The sequence below is a fragment of the Ochotona princeps genome, chromosome 2, assembly GCF_030435755.1.
Source record: "Ochotona princeps isolate mOchPri1 chromosome 2, mOchPri1.hap1, whole genome shotgun sequence".
NCBI classification, from domain to species: domain Eukaryota; kingdom Metazoa; phylum Chordata; class Mammalia; order Lagomorpha; family Ochotonidae; genus Ochotona; species Ochotona princeps.
In genome coordinates this window covers 160,120,614-160,138,668 of record NC_080833.1, presented here as the reverse complement: position 1 = coordinate 160,138,668, position 18,055 = coordinate 160,120,614, and the positions used below count along the sequence as shown (strand labels likewise).

At 44.3% G+C, this 18,055-nt stretch overlaps 1 protein-coding gene across 3 annotated transcripts in view; it reads left to right on the top strand.

The window, feature by feature from the left end:
- SLC9C2 (solute carrier family 9 member C2 (putative)) overlaps nucleotides 1-18,055 on the top strand; it is a 64,124-nt gene that overhangs the window by 24,973 nt on the left and 21,096 nt on the right. For all 3 annotated transcript variants that reach the window (XM_058660682.1, XM_058660683.1, XM_058660681.1), the window contains exons 12-19: nucleotides 2,270-2,436; nucleotides 3,298-3,402; nucleotides 5,341-5,438; nucleotides 7,176-7,295; nucleotides 7,984-8,182; nucleotides 8,826-9,014; nucleotides 12,004-12,153; nucleotides 17,021-17,072. In XM_058660682.1, the coding sequence (XP_058516665.1) occupies nucleotides 2,270-2,436; nucleotides 3,298-3,402; nucleotides 5,341-5,438; nucleotides 7,176-7,295; nucleotides 7,984-8,182; nucleotides 8,826-9,014; nucleotides 12,004-12,153; nucleotides 17,021-17,072 (1,080 nt within the window). The remainder of the gene's footprint in view (nucleotides 1-2,269; nucleotides 2,437-3,297; nucleotides 3,403-5,340; nucleotides 5,439-7,175; nucleotides 7,296-7,983; nucleotides 8,183-8,825; nucleotides 9,015-12,003; nucleotides 12,154-17,020; nucleotides 17,073-18,055) is intronic.

Here is an 18,055-nt window from a genome sequence, read left to right as displayed (position 1 = left end):
GGGTTGGCCATGGCCAGGCAGAGTAGGATGGCATGGTGTCAGAGCTTGTCCACGGCCAGGGTTCCTTCCTTTGGCTGCTCCTCTATTCTGGGAGGGTGTTCACCCGTGATCTGCAGGGCTGAAGTCTGCTCACTGCCACCAAGTCTGCAGAAAGCCAACGAGAAAGGGAAGATGAGGTGATGTTGGCAGGGCGGGTCAGGGTGGTTTCCTTAGAAGGGCACGATCCCAAAGTTATGTAGGAGGGCACTTCGACAAGTTTGTGGGGAAGAGAGTTAAAAAAAGATTTTGGGGCAAGAATTTTTAAAATTCATGCATGAATTCTTCACATGTTTTAAGTGACATAAGCACGTATGAGGAAGGGAAGCTTGAGGTCCAAACTCACTTTCTTGGTCAAAGGAGAAAGAGAGTGAATGCTTGTGTACAGCAGCAGGCTCTGCCGTAGTTGTCCGCAGTACAGCTGTTCATAACCAAGGCCTTACATACGATCAAGAAGCACAGAGAAGAGCAGGAGGCAGTGCCTGGCAGCCCTGGGTCACGGGGAGCGGCGTCAGGTGGGGTCCCACGCCAGGGTGCCAATATCCTCCACGAAGGCAGAGGCACAGACTGATTGTGTTGTTGGTGACTTCCTTCCACCTTGGAAACGCTTGCCGTCATGTTCAGAGTGATCACCTTGAAACGGCAGCTGCCTCGAGAAGGCTAACTGGAGAGCGTGGAGCCGGTGGGAGCTGACACAGGAGTTTCTGCCCCATCCATAAAGCTGGCCCCTCACTGCTGGTGACTCCTCAGACGTCATTGCTGCTTCCTGGCACCATGTTTCATGAGCACCGTGCCAGAATTCCCTCTACAAGGCTAAGGGCCCAGACATGGGAGTGACTGGGCATGTTTTCAGTACCTTTCCTTTGTCCTGTTATGGGTTGTCCTGTTTGCAGTGAAAGCGCATGTGGGACGGGTGGAAACCTCGGCTGGAGCATGAGAATGGCTGCTCTGCTGCCTGGAGGTTGTTCACAGCTTCCTTCCCAGCCATCCTGCTCCCTTTGCTTGGGAAATCACTTCTAGATTTCTCCCATCGTTGGTGATTCTTCCCACCCTGATACTCAAAGTGGAGCCCAACAAAGGATTCTACTGTACATCTTTTAGTTATATGCACGACCTCAGAGCTTTACTTTGCCGTGCAGTAAAGATTAGATAGCAAACGCTTTATCCACTCAGTCACTGTTCATTTTTACTATGTCACACACATTTAACGGGTACTTGACAAAATAGGGTTTCGTGTATGTGGTCTAATTTAAGGGATCCCTTTTCAGACTCTCCCATGGTCACGTGAAACACGAGGAATTCACATGTCTGTGGTCCTAACAAGAGACCCACGTACCCTCAAGTTTACCTTGGAAAACTGCTCTTGTCCCATCAATGAATAGTCTACCTGGGACTCCTTGTTTGTGCTCAGCCACGGGATTGAAAATCCAAGCAACTGCTAGCTCTTCAGCACGCAGTCGATTGCATTTTTGCTTTGCATCTGAGTGAACTACTCCTCGAGAAGAATGTACCGCGAGATATCTCTGAAACCTCCATGCTTCAAATGCTACCGCTGCACACTGCCCATCAAGAACAGTAAACTAGACAGCGTTTGAACTCCTTCTAAGACATTTTGTTTGTAGTTACAAGGAGAGAGCATCTTGAGATGAACTGTGAGGGGGCTGAGTGAGTGTTCATGGGTTCACTCCTCTTTGCAAGCAAGCCTCAATGCCTTGAGTTCGAATTCATGCCCAAACCAAACCAAACAAAAACAAACAAACAACAGCAAAAACAAGTGCTGCTCATTTGGGAAACATGTATTTGGTGGCCAGGAAATGAGATGTTAAATTTGAAGACTGTATTGTAGTGGCTTTCACATTTCATTATGTATCAGAAACAGAGAGCTTGTTAAAATGCAGATTCTGAGCCCAGTGAGAGTTCGTGTTATGGCTTTTGTAGTTTAATAAGCTTCCCTTTTACCTGCAGAAGATCAGGGTCATTTTTCACACTTTGAAAAATACTGATTAGATGCCTTGAAATAACGAGTCACATTTTTAACCAGTTGAATCAGATAAAGCTGAGTTTATAGCCGGCAGGAAACAGGTGTTTAGGTGGGTTTGGGGAAGCTTTGGGTGAGGAGGTGGGTTGACTGTGCTCCATGTGGGCTAAGAACTCACTGCCTAATTGTGCAACATCATCCTCCCTCGTGGTCTTCGTTATTCTGCCTTCAGGCCCCTGTTCTCCTGTGTCACAGGTTTGTGCAATATAACCCTCCCGAGACAAATGGCCATCCAAAATGTCATTCAGCACATACAGAAGATAATTCAGAACACCATAACTTTATTTAAAACAGAAAAAAACTTGGCAAATGTTAACTGGGACTTCGTAGAAGACAAAACGAGGATACGCTACATGACTTGGGTTAGTTGCTGCCTGGCGAAAAGCAGTAGCCCTTGCTCTTCCTACGTCTGCCCTCTAACTTGGGTCTGTTAAAACGCTGCTTCTGTCAGGTGACGTCAGAAGGTATCTTCTAACTTTGCTATCTTGATGAATTTTCTGAACTTTGTCTCTGTAGAGGTTTTTTTTTTATTTTATTTATTTTTTTAAAGATTTATGCATTTTATTACAGCCAGATATACACAGAGGAGGAGAGACAGAGAGGAAGATCTTCTGTCCGATGATTCACTCCCCAAGTGAGCCACAACGGGCCGATGAGCGCCGATCTGAAGCCGGGAACCTGGAACCTCTTCCGGGTCTCCCATGCGGGTGCAGGGTCCCAAAGCTTTGGGCCGTCCTCAACTGCTTTCCCAGGCCACAAGCAGGGAGCTGGATGGGAAGTGGAGCTGCCGGGATTAGAACCGGCGCCCATATGGGATCCCGGGGCTTTCAAGGCGAGGACTTTAGCCGCTAGGCCACACCACCGGTCCCTCTGCAGAGGTTTACTTGGTGATTCCACCTTATCTGCCTAACATCAACAGGATGGGCGTTTTTGCAAATTACCTGGTTGTGTATCCGCGACCTGTCTCTCCCAGTATACGCATGTAAGAAGCAGAGAGCATGAGCTGCTTCAGATGGGTGTGGAGAGGAATTTGGCCTTTAAATCTCTCCAAATTGATATTTACTACCGTTGAGAGAAGCACTTCTTATATGAAAAACATTATCCAAGTGACCATTTTAACAATCTTTAGCCTATCATTTTCACAGTTCTGATCTAAGTTATGGAATTGCTGCTGGATGCAATGGCGGTTGGCACCTAACATGTTTTTATGCTTTAAAATATAGCCTGGTACCAAGCAGTTCTGCGTTTCCCCCAGAGAAGTGGAGACGTCTCCGACAGACGCAGTTCTGATTGAAGAAGCCAGGTTGCATGTAGCTATGATACAAACGGTTGGTGCTGCTTTGAAATTATTCTTCTTACAATGCTGTTAATTCTTATGTATGCTGTTAATTCTTACAAGGCAACTAGAATGTTGTTTTTAAATTCTGATAATCTATTTGGTTTATGAAAGTTAAAAAACAACCTAGGCTTTAAATTTAAGTCACAGATACAGGTCTGGCAAATGCTGCCAGTTACTTTCAAGGGTCTTTAGCATAATGTTTTGTGCCATTTGCATACTTTAATAATTAAGCATTTTTAAGTATTTGAAACATTTATAAATTTAACATGTTTTAGTCAAATTTTTGAGACCAAAATTTTCTAAAGTGCTTATTGAATTCTTAGAAGTACAATAAGTTAAAATGAGGCTGCAGAAACTAGAACTCTCCTAAAATGTTCCAATACTAATATTTAAATGTTCTAATATAAACATAGGAAGAATTCTAAGATAAAAAGTTTCAATCAACCTATCAAATTGGACATTTAAGTTGGATTTAGAACCTAATGGGCAGATATTATTCACTATAGCAGGTGTAGAAAACACTTCCTTTGTGCATAGTTTTTAATATTTCCCATCAGAATAGAATCGCTGTTTTCTCAAGCCAGGCCTGCTTCCGCTTGTGCAAGAACGGAAAAACCGTGATAAACCCTGCATGTAGGCAGGTGCCTCAGGACTGAACCAATGGCACATTTCTTTCTTCTCTGGTGGGTGTCCAGGACTAGCCTGGAGACTCACAGCCTGGACTCCAGCAAGTGTAGTTCTCAGCATCAGGGTAGGCCAACTGCAGCCCCGTCCTCTGGCAGGTGCCTTTGGAGTTTGCATATACTCCATCAAAGATGCTATAGGTCGGTCATTTTTCTGTCCTGGAAAGGAAGTTGGTGAAGGCACAGCCATGACCCACAGCTGTGGGTGACATGAATTCTCTAGAATTATAGCACTGTAGAAAACATGCTGAACATAGTCGAGATTGGAGACCACCTTTGTAGAAAGGTACAGACAGGAACCCGCAGTCAGTAGGGAGGGGAACGTTGAGGTGGTAGCCCCAAGGCCGTAGTTTCCATCTCTGAGTTGAGCATCAGTGGCACTCCACAGCTGGTGTTTCTCCTATTTTGGGAAGGAATTGGCCCAAACACAGGCTGCCTCCCTCCCTGGGGAAGTCTTTAGTAGTCGGAGATGATTAGTTACATTTTGAGTTAATACTTTCCACTTTCTTCTTCTTTTTTTTTTTTTTCTGACAGGATCTTCCTATGTTAGCATGTTGTTTAAGGTCATTTCTGTTTGTCTAGAAATCACCCGTCAAAGGTGGATTCTGGTACTCAGAGTTCCTGTTAGTTTTCTTTTTATGATTTATTTTTATTGGAAAGTCAGCTATAGAGAGAGGAAGATCTTCCATTTGATGACTCACTCCCCAAGTGGCCACAACGGCCGGAGCTGAGCTGATCCGAGGCCGGGAACCAGGAGCTTCCTCTGGGTCTCCCACGCGGGTGCAGGGTCCCAAGGCTCTGGGCCGTCCTTGACTGCTTTCCCAGGCCACAAGCAGGGAGCTGGATGGGAAATGGAGCTGCCGGGATTAGAACCCATGCCCATATGGGATTCCGGGACATCCAAGGTGAGGACTTTGGCCACTAGTCTACCACACCGGGCCCACTTTTCACTCTCTATTTGCTGTAGAAGCTTGACACTACTGATAATGCATTGATATTACTGAAGAGATTGCTCTAGTTTGACAAATTTTGAGCTTCTTCATGCCAGGAACCTTTGTACCTGTAACAACCAGTACTGCACATTAATATTTGAATTGAATGAGATTTATTTCTTACTATAGATTTTTTTTTGCAAGATAGTATACTTTCACATATTGCGTTCAGTAGTGAAGTGTAACAATTAGGAGAGTTCATCACATTTTTTTTTCATTTTTTGTAATTTTCATGTAAAATGGTCTATCTAGAGTAGCTTTGAAAAGCAATGTAATGATGGAATCCTTCGAAAAGCGGCCGCCCGGATATTAATCGGTGCAGTGAAAAGCTACTGTCCTAGCCGAGGCAAGTAAGTGTAACTGTCCTGTAATGGTCCTTTCCCAATAAAGGCGTACGCGATCAGGAATGGGCAGGCCGAGAATCAAGCCCGTAGCTTGACCAATCTACTACTTTCTTTCCTTCCCTCCTTCTCTCTTTCCCTCCTGCCTTCCTTCTCTCTTTCTTCTCTCTCTCTTTTTCTAGCTCTCTTTCTCTTTGTTTCTATTAAAAAAACCCACAAGATTTATTTATTTTTCCTTGAAAGGCAAAGTTATAGAGAAAGGAGGAGAGACAGAGAGGACGGTCTTCATCCACCAACTCACTCCCTAAATGGCCACGTAGGCTGGAGCTGAGAGGATCTGCAGCCAGGAGCCAGGATCTTCTCCTGGCTCTCCCACACTGGCGCATGAGCCCAGTGCTTTGGGCTGTCCTCTGCTGCTTTACCATGTTGTAATCAAAGAGCTGGATCAGAAAAGGAGCAGCTGGCACATGAACTGGCACCCATATGGGATGCCAGTGTTGCAGATGAAGGATTAGTTTGCCACTGGGCTAGCTCTTTTTAAGATTTATTTATTTGAATGGTTTCAATGGCTGCAGTTGGGCCAGTCCAAAGCCAGGAGCCAGGGACTTCATCTAGGTCTGCCAGGTAGGTGCAGGGGTACAGGATTTGGTCAATCTTCTGCTGATTTCCCAGGGCTGGGAGCTGGCTTGGGAGAGGAGCAGCTGAGACTCTAGCCAGTGCCCATATGGGCATGTGGCACACTGTCCTTCCAGGCAGCAGCTTAAACCCATTACACCACAATGATGGCTCCCCACTCCCTTGCAGTTGGCAGATTCCTTTCTTTAAAAAAATTATTATTTAAGTTACTTGAAAGGCAGAATTATAGAGAGAGGGACAGGAAGAGAATCTTTTATTTATTGGTTCACTCCTCAAATGGCTACAAAGGCTGGAGCTTGGCCGGTCCGAAGCCAGGAGTCTGAAGCCTTCTTGGGGTCTGCTGCATGGATGCAGGGGCCCAAGAACTTGATCCACTGCTTTCCTGGGCTCATGGACAGGAAGCTGGATGGGAAGCAGAACATCTTTCACCCATGTGAGATGCAGTGTCGTAGAAGGAGGATTAGCCAGATGTGCCACTGTGCAGCTCACACATCAGTGGATTCTTCAGGAAGTTCTAACTGAAGATAAGAACACTTATATAACTTCAGTGTAACATTTTCCTTGCAATATAGTTAGGTGAGAAAACTTGCATTGTTTTGTCTGTGTGTTAGTTTCACTAAGACAGTGACTGGAGGAGGTGCGGGAGCCTGAAGTGTATGTGCTGTCAGACTGTTCTCATGAGCGAGGCTGGCTCTGGAGTCACTGACCCGACTGACCCACACAGCAGATGTGACGAAGTGGGTGGGGGACAGTTCAGCGTGCTGGAGTTACAGCCAAGTCCAGTCACAGCAGGGTCTTCAGGGTTCTGAAGATGCTTAGGCTAGGCGAGGCACTACACAAGGAGGCTCAAGCTTGAACCCCAAAGGATTTGCCTGGGAGAGCTTGGCTCCTGTTCTGTCTCAGGCCAGGAATGGCTCCAGAAACAGCAGCCGCACAGGTGTGATGCTAAAGGTGTCCTGTTGTGGTGTGACCACGGGGAGCCAGCTGGGTGGGTGCTGGGGCTTGGTACTGACTGAGCATTGGCAGCTTATAAGGATTATGAATTCTCCTGTTACATTTCCCAAAGTGTGGCACTTGATGTTTTTTGTAACATACGTATACTTTTCTTAGATTCCTGAGTATTTATGATGTTTCAACTTATGTACGAGCTAGAAGTTGGCTGATGAAGTTTAAAAATGTGTTAACCTACTTGGGATATCATAAAGAAAGGATACCTTTTCCTCCACCTGGGTGAGTAGTGTGAGGCTTTAACAGTGACGTATTGGAAAACACTACCATGTCTACATTGTCGGAATAGATTGCCTTGTTTTCTTTATTAAACCTAGACTACTTCTGTGGTCAATTCAACACCTGTTAGAGGAATGGAATGCTTGATTCTCTTCCTGCATGCTGTTTTTATTAACTCCGTTGGAATCTGTATTGGAGAGTGGGCAGGAACTAGGAAAGGATGATTATGCTGTAATTCTCCAAGTTGAAGCTACTATGGGCTGATCATGCTGTGCACCAGGTTGCTCACATATCCTTCTGAGTAAGGGTGAGAAGCGTCTAACTGGTCAACCACATTGATGTCTGTCTGTTTCATCTCTGGATGAATAGGAAATGGAGCAGCGTGGACTAGAACCAGCACTCTGATAGGAACACTGGAATTGCAGTGTTCCTAAACTTGCTCCTCTACGGATCCATCTTTGCATTGTTTTCTATGTTTCTAGAAATGCACCCCACCTATGACATAGATGAGCATATAGACCAGTAACGCTTTCTACCTTCTCTGGTGTGACTGACGTACAGAAAGCAAGACGGCTTCTGCTTGTCTTCTTGTAGTTGTCATCATCATCACATGAGTGTTGTGTTGAAGTAGGTGTTCTGCTGTTAACTGTGCTTTTAAGTGAACTGATATTTTGTTCTCACTTTTTTTCAGGAGTCATAAACTCATGATGTTTGTATACCATATTGTATTTTCAGAAGAATTTGAATATGTAGGACATATTGTAACATTAATATATGTTTATCCTCTAATAATACACCTGTGGCCAATGGCAAGAGAGTTGAACGTGTCAACACTGATAACATTAAACTACTATTTTATGTTTGTATGTATATTGCAATCATCATTGAAGGTACTGCTTGTATAGAAATATATTCTAGAAATAAGGGAGGGGGTGGGTAGAAAATGCAGATAAAAGGAGGCTGGGGGAGGGGGGAGTACGCTAGGCTCCCAAATCTGAATTGTGAAATCTGTGAAATTTGTTCACTTTATATAAATATAATAAGTTATAGAAAAAAAGAGAAGAAGAACTGTTCTGGGCCTGGAGCGATGGTTCAGTGGCTAAATCCTCACCTTGCACGTGCCAGGGTCTCATATGGGTGCTGGATTCTAATCTTGGCAGCCCCGCTTCCCAACCAGCTCCCTGCATGTGGCCTAGGAAAGCAGTCGAGGACAGCCCAAAGCCTTGGGATCCTGCACCCACGTGGGAGACCTGGAAGAGCTCCTGGCTTCTGGCCCCTGGCTTCGGATCAGCTCAGCTCTAGCCGTTGTGGCCACTTGGGGAATGAACCAGCAGATGGAAGATCATTCTCTCTGTTTCTCCTTTTCTCTGTAAATCTGCCTTCCCAATAAAAATAAGTAAATCTTAAAAAAAAGAGTAACTTAAAGCACAAGTTTCAGAATACAGCTCATTTAACATCACTGTTAATTTTAAAATATCCCTTCTTTCATATCACTGTATAGTGACTAAATAAGATATTTGTTTTTTCAAACAGATAATAATTATGAAAAGGAGATACTTTGAACAACATTGGAATATTTTAGAATTTCTCATCGTCATCATTGGAATCATAGATGTATTTTGCATATATTTTGTCAGATTGAGACCAGATAACTTGCTTCTTATTCAGGTGACTGTAATGCTGGGATATTTAAGAGTAATTAGATTTCTGCATATCTTCAAGGTAAGACTTGACAGTTTTAATTGTTGGGGTTGTATTATACACTGTTCAATGAGTTTTGAAAAAGTCACTGTTTTGAAAGGATTTGAAGGAAGGAGCTATCTTTTTGGGACTCCTCTCTTTGGTGTCTGCTGGACTCACACCCCCACCCCCCTTAGGTCACTGTTCAGACCTTACTTTGTCATGTAGATGGCCTCTGTGTAAAATTCCCAGGTCTTCACCCTGCCTGCCTGCTCCCTCTCCATTTCCTTGGTCTTTACTTAGCCCCCATGGCACTTCCTGCCTGCCTTCCTTAAGCTGTGTGTACTCACCATGAGGTGGGGATGTTTTTGCTTTAGTCATGGCCATAACCTAGGACTGAAACAGGGCCTACTGAAGGGGTCAGCCAAGGTCTGGGTGCCACTAGGAGTAGGGTGACCCAGAAACAAGCTCTTCCAGCTTCAATGAAATGCGTTTGTATTTTATAAACTGCACAAAGAAAACAAAATTTTTTCCAGCAGGCCTAGGCTCACACAGCAACTGGTCCGCAGAACTGAGTTTATGTGTGAGCTTCAATTTCCACAGCAATTGCTATCTTTCCCTTTTGTGTTTCTGGGTTTGATTTTAAAAGTGGATGTTCATGGGCCTGGCACAAGTGGCTAAATCCTCACCTAAATCCTCACGTGTCGGGATCCCATATGGTAACTGGCTCATGTCCTGGCTGTTCCACTTCCCATCCAGCTCCCTGCTTGTGGCCTGGGAAAGTAGTCGAGGACAGTCCAAAGCCTTGGGACCCTGCATCTGTGTGGGAGACCCGGAGGAGGCTCCTGGCTTCTGGCTTTGCATCAACTCAGCTGTGAGCATTACGGCCACTTGGGGAGTCACCTAGTGGATAGAAGATCTTTCTGTCCCTCCTTCCCTTTGTAAATCTGCCTTTCCAATAAAAGTATATGATTTTTTTTTTAAAGTAGAGCTTTGTGCTTTGAGTCCCCACTGTTATGCCTCCGTTGTGTCAGGGTTAGCAGCACTGAAGTCAGCAAGGAGCCCTCGATGGCTCTGTCTGCCATCCTTTCTCTGTTGTTTAATTCTTACTCTATCAACTAAGTTCATTGTACATTCTTACTCATAGTTTGTGTTACGATACAGTTACAACTTACATGAGCCTCTCCTGCTAAATTCAGCTTATAAGGCAAAAATCATACAGAATCAAAATCTCATTTTGGGGGGGATTTGATTCTTATTATGCTAAGTAAATCTACTAGTATTCATGTAAGTTACAGAGGCTGAACATCAAAATCTGTACATCCTGATAGTAAAATAGACACTTAAAAATCTCCCTCCTAATTAATTCCCATTTTTAAAAGAAATCTCTTTTTTTACGTATTCATTTATTTTTGTTTTCTTTGAAAGACAGGCAAAGAGAGAGGGATTTTCTGTCTGTTGGTTCACTCCAATGCCCATAACAGAGAGCTGGGCTGGCTGAAGCAGGGACCATGATCTCAGTCTGGGTCTTCCCCATGGGTGGGGTCCTCAGGGACCCAGGTGTTAGTTCATTTTATTTGAAAGATAAAGACAGGGGGTGGGGGAGTGAAGCAGGGAGGGAGGGAGAGAGAGAGAGAGAGAGCGCAAGACACACACACACACACACACGCACACACACACACACACAGAATCTTCCATCCACTGATTCACTTACCAAATACCCTAAATATTTAGCATTGGACCAGAATGAACTGAGGGACTTGGGATGTTGCATGGTATCCCATGAGGGGTGGCAGGGGCCTGAGATGTGGCAGGTGTTCCATGGGGATGGCAGGGTGGCAGGAGCCTGGGATGTGTCAGAGTGTCCCATGGGGGTGGCAGGGGCCTGGGTTGTGTCAGGGTGTCCCATGGGGGTGGCAGGGGCCTGGGTTGTGTCAGGGTGTCCCATGGGGGTGGCAGGGGCCTGGGTTGTGTCAGGGTGTCCCATGGGGGTGGCAGGGGCCTGGGATGTGTCAGGGTGTCCCCTGGGGGTGGCAGGGGCCTGGGATGTGTCAGGGTGTCCCATGGGGGTGGCAGGGGCCTGGGTTGTGTCAGGGAGTCCCATGGGGGTGGCAGGGGCCTGGGTTGTGTCAGGGAGTCCCATGAGGGAGGGAGGGTGTCCCATGGGGGTGGCAGGGGCCTGATTATCGGGGTCATCATCCGAGTGTGCATCGTAGAGAGCTGGATGGAACACTGGAGTAGCCAGGACTTGTAGAGGCAGTGTGAGACGCAGTGTCATAAGCACTTTGCAAGCCACTGTACCAACACACCTGTCCCTTAGCGATTATGTAGTTTTTTAAGAAAAATATGTTTTTTAATTGGAAAGGCAGATTCACAGAGAGACGGAGATACTGGGCCCAGTGTGGCTTTGGAAAGAGCAGTGCCATGGGAATCCTAGGGCTTACACTGCATTTCCGCATTTTACACACGATCAGACTGAGTCCTCCAAGTCACTGAGTCCTTTAAGCAAGCCCACTGAGCCTGTGAACAAGGGAACTGGTGTCTGCATCTAGGGAGGGTGTTATTGAAAATCTCATTCTGACATCACCGCAATAGCTTCGGGTCATGATTACGGAAGTCGAGCGCTGAAGAAGAGCTCAGATACCCCCAGTTCCTCATCTTTTCAGAGGCAAAACTGAGCAGAGGAGAGGGTCTATGCAGTTAGTTAACTTTGACCCAGGTTCCAGTCTCCTGAAATCGGAGGCTATCAAGAATGAAGGAAAAGGCACCATTTTCCCTTATGGCATCCTCGTAAAGGCACCATCTCGATGGGTTTCCAACTGAAGTCTACATGGGATCCCCTGGAGGACTTGGGACTTTGGTTTCTGCACCACACTCAGAGCATCTAATGCAGCAGGTGTGCTGAGGCCCAAGGCTTTAAGTCTCTACTAGTTTCTACGTTCTGTTGCCACTAGTCTGGAGACAAACTCTGCCCTGCACGGTACCTTTCATCACCGCATTGAAAGTGTTTTCCCCCTCCCCATCATTTCAGATACTAATCCCAGTGCTGAGAAAGGTGGTGGAAGTGATGGTTAAGAAGCGCCTATGCATGATGTTCCACATCACAAAAGGCTATATCAAGAGTCAGGAAGACACCAAACTTCTACTGAGACAAATTTCTGCGTGTGATTCTGTATACCAGGTGAGAGGCAAGAGTTGGTCGTTTGGGAAGAACACAACGACACACTTAGGTGTGTTAATTCGTTTTAAGAGCATTTCTTTCAGACTCACCGACTGAAGGGGAGTTAACTGTTCATTGTGCTATGCGAGGTGCTGCAGGGACATCGGTTTGTTACCTTCCAGCTCTCATTGTCAAACTCATTGTCTTAATAGCAGAAACATCTGACTCACTCTCCGGGTTCAGAGTAAAGAGAAGATTGCATCTACTCCTGCAATGCTGTCAAACAGACAAGACACTTGGGGAAGGCTTTAGGCGGGAGCTGGGATTCGGACAAGGCTTCAAAGAGGGAAGGCTTCTTTGGTGGAAAGGAAGAGAACACTTTAAATGCTGCTACTGTGGGGTGGGTAAATAGTACAATGTGTATTTTACGATTCAAGACCCTAGTAAGTGTCAAATGGGGAGCTTGGAGTTTGCAGGAGTCGCTTCTTTACTGGGCTCTCCCATGCAGTCGGTCCTCTCCAGTACACATTTGAGAATTGAGTAAGGTGCCTAAAAGACCCATTTAAATTTCACATCTATTTTCTGATGAGTACTCAATGGCTCCGTACAGTCTAAAGCATAAAGTCTATGACTGCAAATATAGACAGATACAGAAAAAGTAAAAAATGCTGGTAGGGGACTGTGGCACAGTCGGTTAGGCTGCCACTTGTCAGGCTGGCATCCTGTATCAGAGAACCTCTTTGGAATCCTGCCTGCTCTGCTTCTGATCCAGTTTCCTGCTAAGGACAAGGCAGTGGAGATGGCCCAGGGGGCCACCCAGATGGGAGAACCACATGGAAGACCCAGATGGAATTCTTGGCCCTAGACTTCTGCCTGGGCCCCCCTTGGCTACTGTGTGACTTGGGGAGTGAACTAGCAGATGGAAGACCCTTATGTCTGTGTGTCTCTCCTTCTTGATCTCTGTTTCACTCTGCCTTTCAAATCAATCTATCATTTTTTTCTTATTTATTTGTATTTGAAAGGTAGAATTACAGAGAGAAGGAGACACAGAGAGAAAGGCAGGGAGGGAGGGAGGCAAGGAGAGAGAGAGAGAGAGAGACTTAAAATCTTCCCTGTGCTGGTTCACTCCCCAAATGGCTGCAATGCCTAGAACTGGGCTGGTCTGAAGCCAGGAGACTGGAGCTTCTTCCCAGCCTCCCCTTTGGGTACACGGGCCCAAGACCTGAGGCCATCTTCAGCTACTTTCCCAGGTGTTACCAGGTAGCTGGACCAGAAGTGGAGGAGCCAGGACGCGAACTGGTGCTCATATGGAATGCCATCACTTCATGCATAAACATAATAAGAAAAGTTGAAGTATTCTTCTCATTCACCATACCCAGAGATAGCTCCTAATAATTCCCATGTCAAATTCCTCTAGTGTTTCCACAGCAGTAGCATGAATCCGTACTTAGTTCTGGATTAAGCAGTCTTTGTTTACTGTTTTCCATGAGGCGTGAGTATTAGATTGGAACATTCATCCTTTAACTTTTTCTCTTCGTGTAAATTTTTTGGAGCTGATACTTTAACAGGAAAAAGATTTATGATATATATATTAATATATATTAATATATGTTAATATAATATATATCATATAATATATATCATATAATATATATTAATAGATATAATATATATTAGATGTATATGGATTTTCGTATGTTTTTCACCCATAAAAATATCACTTTTTAACTTACTCAGCTATTAAATTCCAGACATGTTTTATATAGATATTAATTGTGTGGTCTGTCTTGTCAGTGTTCCTTGTAATAATTACTACACATGGATAAGTGGGCAGCAGTCTTTATGGGTGCATCAGTAATATTTACCATAGAACCTATCATTTGACTCAATCTGACCCAATGTCACTCAAAGTTTACTGCTCAAGACTTGGAAATGCAAAGCACTGTAGTAAGAAGCACACCTGTTTTCTGCTGGTCACTCTGAATCCTGCGTGAGCCTCTGTCTACAGCTTTCCCGTTTTGTTGTGCTGGATTATCTATGTCACTTTTCCACAGAACTTCAGAGTTTAATGTTTCTAAAATTATTGTCATTTCATTCTAGTGGTTAATACGTTGACTCTCAAAGACCATTTTTTGTTGTTGTTGTTGTTGAGCACTTGAAGACATTGCATCTCTGTTTTCAGGTTTGCTGATAAAATTCTACTTTTACTCTGGATTTTGTAGGTAACTTTTTTTGTCTCTTTTGGATTTTTTTGTCTCTTTCGGAACCTTCAGGATTTTCTCTTTATCTTTAGAGTTACGAAACTCCACTGGGGTGTGTCCGGGTGTGGTTTAAGTAAGAACTGCAGGTTGCACTTGGTGGAGCCCACTCTCTGTGGGTTATCCTCCTGCACTATTTCATTCTTTGCCTGTTTGTACCTTCTCTTGCTCTCACCCACCTATACGACTGTGGCACTTCTGACCTAGAACCTGTTTCAGCTTTTCTCATAACTATTAACTCACTGCCCTTGCAATAAGACGTCCTCAACTTGATTTTTCATGGTACTAATTCAGCCTTGACCTCTGCTCACTCAGCCGTCTACATATCAGTTTACATATGAAGGTGTCTATTTTTTTTGACAATTTTTTTAAATCTTAAAACACCAGATTGCTTTTTTATATAGCAAATATTTTTTCATAAAAATATACTAATCCTCAATTGTCTATGCTGGGGTTTTTGCTCTTATTTGTGTCTGGGCGTCTGTATTTCATTCTTTCCCTCTCCCCCATCCAGCGGCTGGATAGTTTGATTATAATCTTATTTTGTCAGTTGGTTTACTTTCAAGATTTAGTTTTAGTTGGAAGGCAGAGTGATAGGGAGAGACAGAGGCCCCAGATGGCCGTCCCTAGGGGGAAGCTTGCTTGTGACAGGTGCAGCTGTAGCATTCCCTAACGTATACGGACGCCTTTTGTAAACTCAGCCAAGTTCAAAAGTCCATATACATCTGCCAGGTTCCAGAGTTCATATTGCAGGCAACGGCTAATGATGTGCCTTAGTCCTAATCTCCCAGAAGCCTCCTAACACCCTTTATAAATGCTCTTCTAATGTTGCTTTTTTAAATTTTAATTTTGAATTTTTTGATACAGTTCCATAGAGTATGGGATTTCCACCCCCCCAAATTCCCATCCCCTGACTGATTTCCCCATATTGTTACAATAGTGTAGTCCTTTATAAGGAGTTGTAATTCCATCAGTCTGTTATTAAGTGTGCCCTGACATTGCTGGTACAGACAATGTCAGACATTCCAGCATCCCATTGTCTAGATATGTCCAACAGTCTCACTGGGAGTCCATCTTTGTTTGGAAGTAGAGATACATGTTGCATTGTGTCTTCAAGTCTGAATAGGGTAGGCTTTATTACTCCATCACTATACATTCCAATTTGCATGATGATTTCCTTATATTAGAGAGAACATATGGTATTTGTCTTTTTCTTTTGGGTTTGACTCATTTTGCTGAGCATAATGGTTTCTAGTTGGGACCATCTAGTTGCAAATGGTATAATTTCATTCTTTTTCATGGCTGAGTAATATTCCATGGAGTAGATGTGCCATAGTTTCCTTAACCACTCCTCTTTGGACGAGCATCTGTATTGATTCCATGTCTTTGCTATTGTAGATTGTGCTGCTGCAAATATAGGATTACAGATCCCCTTCCCACATGAAGTTTTCATTTCCTTTGCGCATATTCCTAGGGATATATAGGTCATATGGCAGATTTGTTTGGAGTTCTTTAAGCGCTCTTCATATTGATTTCCACAGTGGTTGTAATAGCCTGCACTCCCACCAGAAATGAAGAAGGGTACCTTTCCCCCGCTCCACATTCACGCCAGTAGGCGTTGTTAGTAGAATTCTGAATGTAGGCCAACCTCACTGGAGTTAGGTGGAACCTCAATGTGGTTTTCATTTAAATCTATCTGATGGCTAGGGAGCCTGAGCATCTTTTCATATGTCTATTAACCATTTAGAAATGCAATGAGGCAGAACTGGCGCCATAGCCTAGCTGCTAAAGTTGTAAACTTTAATGTTTCTTTACATTATGATTTTCCCCTGGACTTTGCATAGATGAGATCTAAACTGAATACCATCAATAGTTAAAAGGAATTTGCTCAACCCAGTGGAGACTTCTGATTTTTAAGCTTCAGTAATTTTATGCTCTAGATAGTGATTGTGTGTATATGCATAAAGCCATGGATGGGTCAGAGCTTATGTCTTCAACTGCCTTTTTGTTTGTTTGTTTTGATAAGATTGAGCTATCTCAACTTCTTAAGTTCTTGGGCGCAGAGTTTCAGTCACCCATACCTGAAAATTTAGGAACATCAGTTGCTGGGCCAGAGCAGCTGGTGTGGCTAAGCACAGGTTCCACAAGTCGAGAGGAAGCTTCTGGATGAACACTGCCTGGGTTTCAGGAGGAACGTGACAGCCATCTCATGTCGCTGAGTGGACATCATTTAGTTACTCCTGGAGTTATTGCTTCAGTTCCACAAGGAGACATGTACCAACTGGCATCATAGTTTTTCATCATTCCGCTTGCTTTTGTTTTCCCAAAAGGCTGGCGTCCTGAGAAGTTGCTCAGGTGACTCATGTCACATCAGAAGCTGTGTGTGAGAATTCCCCTTGGTGCACAGTGGGGTTTGAGAACTGCTAGACACAGTGGTTGTGCAAACTACGGACTGCACACTAGTCAATGCAGTTTGAGCATGAGAGTGGGGAAAGCAGCAGAACTGAGCCAAACAGCACTCCTCAATCAGACTGCGTGAGGTTTCCTCTGTTACACTTTTCCCCTTAGAATTCAAGCTCAGAGATGCAGTGGGTATGATTAAAAGCCCATTGTTTCTTAATCTATTTCAGAAATTACAAGACATTTTGGAAACCAACAAGCGAGATGCTGTCCGAGAACTAGGTGGGTAGTTGTAGTTTGAATTTCTTGAAATCACACCTTATTATCCTGTAATTCAATGAAAGAATTGAAAGTTCTTGCTTTCACTCACTCATTCAATTGATCAGCAAGCATTTATTGAAAACATATAACGGGCCAGGAATGGGGAAACACAGACAGCTATGCAAGAACCAGGAAAAAGTGCAGGGTCTAATGGAGTGTGTGAGTGTGGCAGCAGATAACTTCGGAAACTTGAGGGAATTCTATTAGCTGCTTGTGAGAGCGTGGAAGAAGAACAGGAATGGAAGGAGTATGGACAGTATGTTAAGGTGGCAAGGTCAGATTCCTTAAGATTGTAACAAACAGATGTGAAGGTGACGCTGGACAGAGATTTTTCTCTAGTTCTTTCCTCGGGAGAAGTACTGGAAGTGATTCCACAGCCTGAGCATCGAGGTACTCCGCTTGACTGGTACCAGAAGGCCAAGGATTTAAGGCAGCTTCCCTGTCTGCATTTCCATTGTGGGAATAATGAGCCAGGCTTTCTCTGGGAACTAGGCCTTTCACTGGTTGAAGGCCAGGCCTATATAAGTCCTTAGAAAGGAACATTACCAGAAAAGAAATAAAATTAAAGCATTTTGTATTAAAATTGCACTGTTAATGCTATATTGATTTGTGAGGATCATGTCTTCCAAATCAAAAGAGAGAGAACATGATCTAATGAATGCAAGTAGCTCAGAATAACTTGACGTTGCCTGGGAGAAGCCAGGATTCCCTCCCTGTCTACGTACTGGCAGGTCTCTGTTTCTGGGGTTTTGGAGCGGTGAGGCCTAGGCGCTGCTCTATGGTATGTTTCAGGCAAGTGTACACTGTGACGGTTTGATCCAGTCCTGTGAAAGGCAGAGCCCTTTTTCCATCTGGTTACAGCAAGTGGAACTGAATGCTGACTATGTCAGAAGCCGCCAAGAGCTTTGTGCGCACCACCTCATTGCACTCCCTGTAATTACACT